Here is a 9,221-nt window from a genome sequence, read left to right on the forward strand (position 1 = left end):
TTCTCATATAATATTTATATACTCATACTCTCGTGCTGAGCGTAGTCGCTCACTTCCTTATTTTTGTGTTTATTGGACACCCTATTCGCCAGGGCAGGTCCTAGGTTGGACGGAGTAGGAGGCTCAGGGTGGACTTAGTTGCAGGGTTTTTTGCAGCTGTTGGAAGCTTTGTTTTTCAGGGGATTGTATCAAAAATTGTTTGTTTGGTACTGAGAATTTGGTTCGATTTGGTTGTAATAATTTTGGATTTTTTTGCTTGGGTTTTATAACTTTAGTGTTTTCGGTTGATAAATTTTGATTATGTTTTAATTAAGATTATTGCATTCTTAAGCTTTTGATTAATAGGTGATCATGGTGCGGGTCACTATATTTATGGTATCAGAGCATGCATAGGATTTTTCTGGGATTTAGACTTGGCTCTTTGGGTTTTTAATGTGCATTAATCTTTTCATATGGCTTATAGAGACGAGGAGAGCAAGTGTAGTGTTGGTCGGTGGGGAGATGATGATGCTCTTAGACGTCCCCGAGCACACCGTTGTCCTCGAGAGGGAAGACGTTGCTTCGAGCTACATAGATTCGTGCAGTTAGGCCCGAAGCTTTTAGTAGGAGGCGAGACCTCCGAGGCAGCATAGGATTGGTTGGAGTGGATGGAGAATTGCTTTCGTGCTTTTGATTGCTCCGAGAACCAGAAGATGGAGGCTACTACTTTCCTCTTGGAGGGGCGTGCTTGTAAGTGGTGGAGATCCTCGTCTGCATCATTACTTCAGCAGCATGGTCATGTCTAGTGATCGGATTTCTGTAGATTGTTCCGTCAGTTGCATTTTCCTCCAGCTCTCTGCCAGGCGAAAGTGATAGAGTTGCTTAACTTGAAGCATGGATCCTTGTCTGTTGATGAGTATCAGCAGAAGTTTATCGACCTTCTCCCGTATTGTCCTCATATTGGCACCCGTATTCTCCCGTATTATCATTCCTCGTGTTTGGTTTTGTAAGTTTATTTTGGTTATCTTGATCGATGCAATCATGCACATATCAAAATTGGTAGATTTATGGCATAGGCTTCACGCATTTGTCGAGAGAAAGGTTGAAAATATCGTGACACGAGTCCAGAAATAGAGATTGTGGTCTTGTTTGTAACGCATTATAGAAAGTGGGATGTCGAAATTTTTTTTCCCACATTTTCGTGCAAGAAAAAACTGTAATGCAATGGGAAATTATAATCTCAAGATTCTGATCACACCTCTTAAGAGCAATATAGATATATTTATTTTGAAAATTGAAAACTTTATGAGATTATCAGAATAATGACATTTAGGCATGGAATAATGCGAACCATAAAAGTCAATGTGTTTGTATTATCTACTGTAGACTCCAGTTTTCTATTATTACAGTTTTAGAATAGTCATATTATCCTTATTTGAATTTATCATCTCATTTTTCGGCATCTCATCCTAGAAAATAAACGGTGCTTATCGATAGAATGATCCAAAATAGGATCTTGGATTGATTTCATTTTCCACCAAAACTTGGATTGATTTTCATAGGAGTGATCCAAAATAGGATCTTGGGAAAACCCATTTCTTTCAGGGATGGATTCTCAAGGGTTAATGTTCTCAATATACAGTTAGTTCGCAATAGTTAAATTACCCTTGGCATTAAGATTAGATCCCATATATTGCTAACAAATATTCTATTTCGTATTTGCAGGCAACCGCTTGCCACTAGGCTATATACGCTCACCTCTGCTTCTTTCCCTTCTTCCTCTTGTTATTGATGTTGCTACTACTTCCACCGGCACCCTGAGGGCTAAACCCAGATGGGTTCTCAGATGTGCCGGAGAGATTTTCGAACATGCCACTTTGCATAGCATTTTGCAACCATTCGAAAAATTCCTCCTCGGACATTGTCTCCTCAGTACTGGGAATTCCACCTCTTTGCCCTGAATTAGTTCCCCTTGTGCGCCCATTTCTTGTAACGGCGTTGGTGTTCACTTGAAATGTGGGCTTGTGGGCATTGGCAGCACACCTCATTCCCTGAATCAATACGGAACAAAGAGCTGAAGAAAGATGAATCACATGAACTAAATGATGGTGCAAATATCACTAGTTAGCTTCCAAATTCAATTAGAACAGGGAAGTGAATGAAAACACGCCCTCAAACTTGATCGATTTACGTGTTCTTTATTCCCATTTAGAAACCATATACTTTACTGATACAGAAAAGGCGTGTGACATGTACCTGTCATACTTTTATGGCCAATCGAAAAGAGTTACCTGACAATGGTACCATTCAGTAGCATCATACACCTTTCCAGCAGCACATACATATGCAGAGGGAGCCTCTACCTGAGAATTTTTAATATATAAGTTGGTAGCATAAAAAGAAAGAAAATTATTTTCCTGGCGAAGTTACTAAATAATACAGCACCAAAATCTCTTGTTCCGGTACACACCTTCTGCAGCATTCCAAAGAACAAGGGTTGTGAAGACTGCTCTACCCATCCATCCCCATCTTTAGCTGGATGAAAATCTTGGCATTCCTTAAGTCGAGTATAGCAGAACCAAAATCAGAATCCGCGTAATAGATATCTTCATTGACAAAAGAAAAAGGTCCATACAAAAAGAAAGACGAGACTCTTTAAATACTTTTCACCTAGAAACAGTTGTTATTTGACATTCAAAAGATGAGTGGAAAACCTGGCACCATCTTGCTCTGGATTTTAATTTCTTGGTATGAACCCAGATGTGGAAAAGGCCACATTTTTTGCATGCAATTCGTCTCGACTCTCCCATTGGGTCCTCACCATCTTCAGTGCGTGCAAAGTTTGAGGTAAACAGGCCATGCCTTTTATTCTGAAAAAATATACATACAGATCAAGCAAAGTAATTAGCTACTAGCTAGTAGCATTACTTATAGTCGACATGTAATCTGGACGGCTGTGTAACACAATAGACACAAACCACTTGAGTAATAAACAGTGATTACAATGAATAAATGGAGAGTTCCAATAGAAATTGCTTATAAAAAAAGCGAATAAGGGGAAAGCTCAAACCTCACGTGAAGCATTTTGAAATTTGCGGAAATAATTAAGCAGCTCTTCCCTTCTTAACTCCTCGTCATATTCTTTACGCTTGAAGGAATCGAGTAAAACCTAAGAAAAAGTCGCATCCAGAATATTTTTTAATCAGCATCATCAAACCTCTATATGGAAAAACAGAACAGACAGATTAAAAGAATGGAGACATAGAGAAACACCTCATAAGCATTTTGAAGTTTCTTGAAAGCTTCAGCAGACTTTTCATTACCCATATTTTTATCGGGATGAACAAGCATCGCCTGAACCAAAAAATGTAGTCAACTGAAAACATTTTTATCTGTTATTACTATTAGCCTTTAAGCCAGCATATTCTAGTTCATCAGTACTATCCAGTAATTGGCACATTATAACTGGTTAATACTCTAAACTGCTCACAAGATTATAATGATGAAAAATTATCGAACACTATTTTACCTTTTTCCTATATTCCCTCTTTATAGCCGAAACATCTATATTTTCAAACCGTGACAAGCCCAATGCTGAGTAATGATCTGTACATCTCAGTAACCTTACAACTTCATCTTCTGATGTCAATTCAGAATCTGATCCACTGGTTGAAGGTACTCCTTGGCTACGATCAGGTGGGACGGTATTGCTAGTTTCAGAGGATGAAGTATGTTGGAACTCATTAGGATGAAAGCTTGGTTGACCTCGCATCCCGGTAGCCTGTTCTGGTTGGCTGTTTGGTGTTCTTTGCTCATTTATGATACTTCTCAGGAAAAATAGCAGAGCATCGCTAGATATAAATGATAAGTTCATAGCCAAAACTAACCCCAGCCATCCAACATACATGAAGGCACAATACACGGAATACGCACTCATAATAAATAGTGCGATCCGATCATGACTTAGAATGAACGACACCCCTGTATTTTCATGATTCACCAATCTCAGAGTCATGATACTTGAAAGTAAAAAATCAGAAGCTTTCTAACGAGAAATATACTGATAATTCCAGAAAACAGTCACCTCCAAGGAAGATGACGAGTCCTGTAGTCCAAAAGCTTCCATAAAACCAAAGGATGACCATTCCGGCAACGCCGATAAAAACTACAGCAAGTATGAGGCCAAGAAATAGTCCTGCGGCAGCAGCTACAGCCTGCACTAAACATTTGAATAAGAAACTTCACAACTTAAAAAATACTGCTTTATAATTAGACAAAAGCTATCAGCAGCAGCTACAGCCTGCACTAAACGTTTGAATAAGAAACTTCACAACATAAAAAAATACTGCTTTATAATTAGACAAAAGTAAGAATGCTTTGCTAGGATTTCTGGGAATGGAAATCAAGGTAAACATGGTCATAACAACAAGAAAAATCTGGCTTGAATATGAAAAAACTCCACAATCAGTTAATTGCTCGATGAAAAACGGAAATTGCCATAAATTTGGAGTTCCAATAAGACCAATAGTTATAGAAAAACTATGGATGATGATAAGGATGTAATTCAAATATTTGAAATTGTATACTACCAATACCAAGTCTCCCAATTGTGGGGCCTCGTAGCCACAAGGGATAGCGGGTTGCAGCTCAACAGTTGCATTCCAAAGCAACAATAAATATAACCGTTGAGGCACACCACGTAATTAGGGGACTTATAGAGATGAAATGAAAGCGGAAGTTACATACAGACCATTCTTGGATACAAATGAGATAATATATTGTACACGAGACAAGATTAAACGGTCAATTTTGAAATCACATAGCTACACTTTCGCATGACAAAAAGGGATTAAATCAGGAAGAAGGGAAGACCATGACTCACCAGTACCATCAGAAACTTGCCAATTCCAGCCATTGTAATTACTGAAAGTGCGCTACACCAAACGATTGAGAAAAATGACGATGTCCCCATGCGCAAGAAAGAATCAAAGCCCCTTAATGTACAGTCCAACCAAACCATGAACAGGAGAAGCATTATCTTTCCAAAATGTTTAATCCACCGGAACACAATAGGTTGTGCATGCTGAATCTTCACTTGGACATGATCACGAGCTTTTAGGATATTATTTTTAAGAATCACAAAAGAAGGTTTGCTCCTCTCTAACCATTCAGCAGATTTCCTTGCTATAGAGAAGACGCCTGTCCTTAGAAATTTAAAAACAACTGTTTGGGGAAACTCCACATTGTCCAGTCCATCTTCCATATGGAGTCCATTAGGTAAGTTACCCAAGCTATTTGTACCATTTGACTGGAAAATCTCATCAGGGAACATGTATTTGTCTCTCGTTTTAGAAGTATCCCCGACGCGCTCATCAGGCTTAACTGCTTCAGTACTATCCTTAGAAGGTAGAGTTTCGTCTCTCATTGTCTCGTCTGCATCCTTTCTTTCTTTTCTTTGAGATTTCTTAGATTTTTTTTTACTTGTTTTCCCACATTGTGTACGATCAGTATCGTCGATGCTGTTTGTGCAAGATTCTGAATGGGATTCATTTGTAGGTCCTTCGCCCAGAGTAACCTTTTCGTCTTTGGCGTCACCACTTTCTTCTGTAGTCAAAGGCACCGCTCCAGGATCTGAAACTCTTCCCTTATCATTTGTCGAGCGCTGATCAAACCCTTTCTTTTGTTGACTTCCTTTTTTAGCCATGAAGTGCAGTATGCTCTCGTAAGATAAATAGAAGAACTAATTTTCACTTATGCATAATGTTGTACTAATGACCTGTCCTGAGAAAAAAATAGAAATTTTATATATACAAAAAAGCAACATATAAAGAATAGCTGAAATAAAGCATTGACCTAGAGGTCAGCTGATTATGTAAACACACAATAGGCAACCAAGAAAGATCACCCATAATAATTGCCAACAGAAAATTGGGTAATGACATGACCATAAAATATACCAGCTTATATTCATTGAGGAAAGAGGTTGAGAAACTTTGATGCCTGATCATAACTAATTACTGGATCATGGGCGGTGCCAAATCAAATGTACTTTGTAAGCAAAATGTCAGCACCACAGAGCGAACATTCAACAGCCAGACATAAAATTCCACACAAACCTATCTCTCAATCTCCATCCATAACAAAAGAAAACAAATTTTCTACCAAGATTTGCACAAAATGATGGTTCCTTGCCAATGAAGCAGTCCATGTTTTTGAGGCCTCACTATTAACCGAGAACAATTATGACTGTAATATACAGAAATACATGGATAAAACTGATAAAAACATATGGTTGATTTTACAATTAGTTGTGATTATCTAAGATTCTAAATAACAGGCACAAGAGATCAAAATATCGATGAAACTATAAATCTCGAGAACAAACACAATAACAATCAAATGGTTTAAGGCCTTAATGACCACAGTCATAAGGGTGTTGAAATCAGACAATTGCAAACACCAAAATGGTTCCTCTCTTATAACAACACATTTCATTACAGAAACAAAGCCAACACATGCCATATCCAGAAAAGTGAAAACACATTATTTCCCCCTCGATTTACCATGTTTATCACATAAATTTTATGAATTTTCCACAAATACTAACGTCAACAGAATTTTCACCAATGAAATTTTCTGGGGCAGACTTCAAGTCGCAGCAGTTGACACGAAAAAAGGAACACACAGTCAATCTCAGTTTCAGAACTCTAAAACCCAAATCTTGGGAGATTCTTCGAAATCCTAAAAACCTCAATAGTACAACCAATTGTTACGCGACAAAACCAAAAATAAATAAATAAAGAAAACCCCACGAGCCTGAATCTGTAAACAACCAAGAACTAGTGAAAATCTAAACAAAATCGAACAAGGGAAATGCGAGAAAAAGAAAAACCCACCAACAGAAGACGACGAACCAGGAAGTAGACGAAAGCAGTAGAATCATATAACAGGAAGATGATTTTAGGTGAAAGCAAGAAACCTTTCCAATGAGAAGAAACGCAACCTACGAGAAGCAGTAGGCAGCAGCCCTCCATCTCTCTAGAGAAACGGCTTCGCTCTCTCTCTCTCTCTCTCTCTCTCTCTCTCTCTCTCTCTCTCTCTCCCGGTTCTTGGTGGGCCCCACGCTAATCGAGAACCTCAGCAAATCTGCCAGCCAGCCAAAGATTCTTCAAAACCTAGCCACTACAAGTTTTTGTTTTCCTTTTCTTTTTGTTCACTTTACATGATTCCGGTCTCATTTATGATTTATCCTGTCCATTCCGGTATATCAATGTTTTCGAATGCATGATGGAACCGTTTTACTTTATAAAAATTTCCAATTGAAGATCAAATCGAAAAATTATTTATATAATATAATATAATATATATAAAAATATGTGTGATATCGGGAATCCATGAGACGGGTCAAACCAATACAAAAAAATACGCGTTCAATTGATTCAATGATCATTTGAGTCTTTATGAATTCGGTCAAATTTAAAACTTGGGCTGGGTTATTCATTGACCTTCTAAGTTTTATGTGCATGATTAAAATATAAATATTATTTATTGTATACATATATTATATTTTTCTTTCAAATCAATTTAAATTTGAAATTAAATGAAGACACAAAAATGGATAAAATCATGGACAAATGAAGTTTAAAATACAATAGAGATTTTGTTTCTTTTTTTTATTTTGGTTTTTTTAAGGGTATTTTAGATATTAAATTAATTTGGTTACAAATCTTAAATCATTCTAATGTAAACATTTACATCTCATCACACACCTTTTATATCACCTCAATTAAAAATACACACGCACTTCTTAAATTTTTAGACATTGTCACGCCCCGAGACCAAGACGTGCCACTGGCGTTGTTTCAGTATAAACCAAACCAATCTATTATCATAGATAAATTTCAAAACATTGTATTTACAACTCGATAAATCCAGAATAACAAAACAAATGCGGAAGCGTCTAAAAACTTAATAACAAAATATTATTGCGAAATCCCAAAATAAAATAACGAAATTCAATATTAATTCTCCTCTATAACCATCCCAAAACATATCATGTTCTCGCTCTTCTAAATCATCAACTTCATCATCTAGAAGGGAAAAAGTAAGGGGTGAGTGTTTTGGGAAACACTCAGCAAGTGGGGGCTGATCGAACATATCAAATATATACATATATATATTTATTTCAAAAACTCATAGCATAATTCAAAACGTAAATATTTCATATCATGTCTTAATATAGCATAGCATGAACTTCATCATAACATAATTGACATGACGTGACATAACATGACATAACATAACTTTGGCCAGACACTGAAATTTCTCTCATTATTCGTGGCTAACTGATCAGTCCCCTATATGTAATCCCTCTAAGGGGTGAGGTCATAGAACGATTATTATTACCCACCGCATCAGGGCCATAACATAAAATGATTCGGAAATTTCCTTTAAACTCTTAATTTGAGTCATAACAGTGTCAAACATATTTTTAACAAAATCTCATCATGAATAATATTATATAACAACATTCCAACAATTAACATGAACGATCGAATTTTCAAAACATACGTATAATTTTAAAACATAAGCCCACTTACCGTATGTGTTCATGCGAGATCAAATACTACAACCGACGAAGCTTGACCGAAAACTTTTAGAAGAAAGTCTCGAAATTCAGTAAGTTGAATTTTCGAAAATTCCTGTTTGCCTCTTCAAAACTTGGCAGCCTATTGGACCAATCTTGAGAATTAATCCTATCAATTTCTTGAACAACACCCACGTGTAAGTGAAAGGAAAAGGAAAAGGATTGGCCCAAAGTTAGTTTCTCGAAGCCTTTGAGAAATTGATTGACTCACCGAGCTTGTCTAATTAAGATCTGATGTAGCTTGAGCAATTTCCTTTCCTAAATCCTTAGCCGTAATCTTCGAAATCAAGGAAAGGATCAGCAGAAAAATTATTGAGTCACCCTTTTCGAAACTAGGCAGAGAAGAAAAAACTTACTGACTCTCGATGACCCAACCGAGTACGAAGCCTTCAACCGAGCACGTCGAGAACACCTTGACACAAAGATTCAGCAGTTACGATACTTAAAGTTTGAGCAGCCCGAGGTTTGAAACTTGAGCAGCTGGGTTCGAAACTTCTTAGTGGCTAAGGCTCGAAATTTCCAGCAGCTACAGTGTTCGAACGTGAGAGGTTATGAGAGGTTTTTCGGGAGCTGTAATGCCGATGGAGAGAAATGA

General features: G+C 37.2%; 1 protein-coding gene across 6 annotated transcripts; it reads right to left on the bottom strand.

Annotated features, from left to right (window-relative positions):
* Positions 1-1,500: 1,500 nt before the first annotated feature.
* On the bottom strand, positions 1,501-8,723 carry LOC140861116 (uncharacterized). Of its 6 annotated transcripts, none has more exons than XM_073264123.1 (10): positions 8,580-8,723; positions 4,862-5,760; positions 4,064-4,193; positions 3,509-3,960; positions 3,253-3,333; positions 3,050-3,148; positions 2,694-2,849; positions 2,450-2,536; positions 2,271-2,342; positions 1,501-2,030 (listed from the first exon to the last, which is right to left on the bottom strand). In XM_073264123.1, the coding sequence occupies exons 2-10, from the start codon at positions 5,681-5,683 to the stop codon at positions 1,734-1,736; spliced, it is 2,196 nt and encodes a 731-aa protein (XP_073120224.1). In that variant the 5' UTR covers positions 5,684-5,760; positions 8,580-8,723; the 3' UTR covers positions 1,501-1,733. The 6 variants fall into 6 exon arrangements, with proteins under 6 accessions (XP_073120224.1, XP_073120223.1, XP_073120219.1 ...); XM_073264122.1 differs by lacking the exon at positions 8,580-8,723 and adding an exon at positions 6,959-7,243 and having other exon boundaries at positions 4,862-5,755; XM_073264118.1 differs by lacking the exon at positions 8,580-8,723 and adding an exon at positions 6,959-7,243.
* Between the last annotated feature and the right edge of the window lie 498 nt (positions 8,724-9,221).

This window comes from Henckelia pumila, chromosome 4 (assembly GCF_033568475.1).
Source record: "Henckelia pumila isolate YLH828 chromosome 4, ASM3356847v2, whole genome shotgun sequence".
Lineage (NCBI taxonomy): Eukaryota > Viridiplantae > Streptophyta > Magnoliopsida > Lamiales > Gesneriaceae > Henckelia > Henckelia pumila.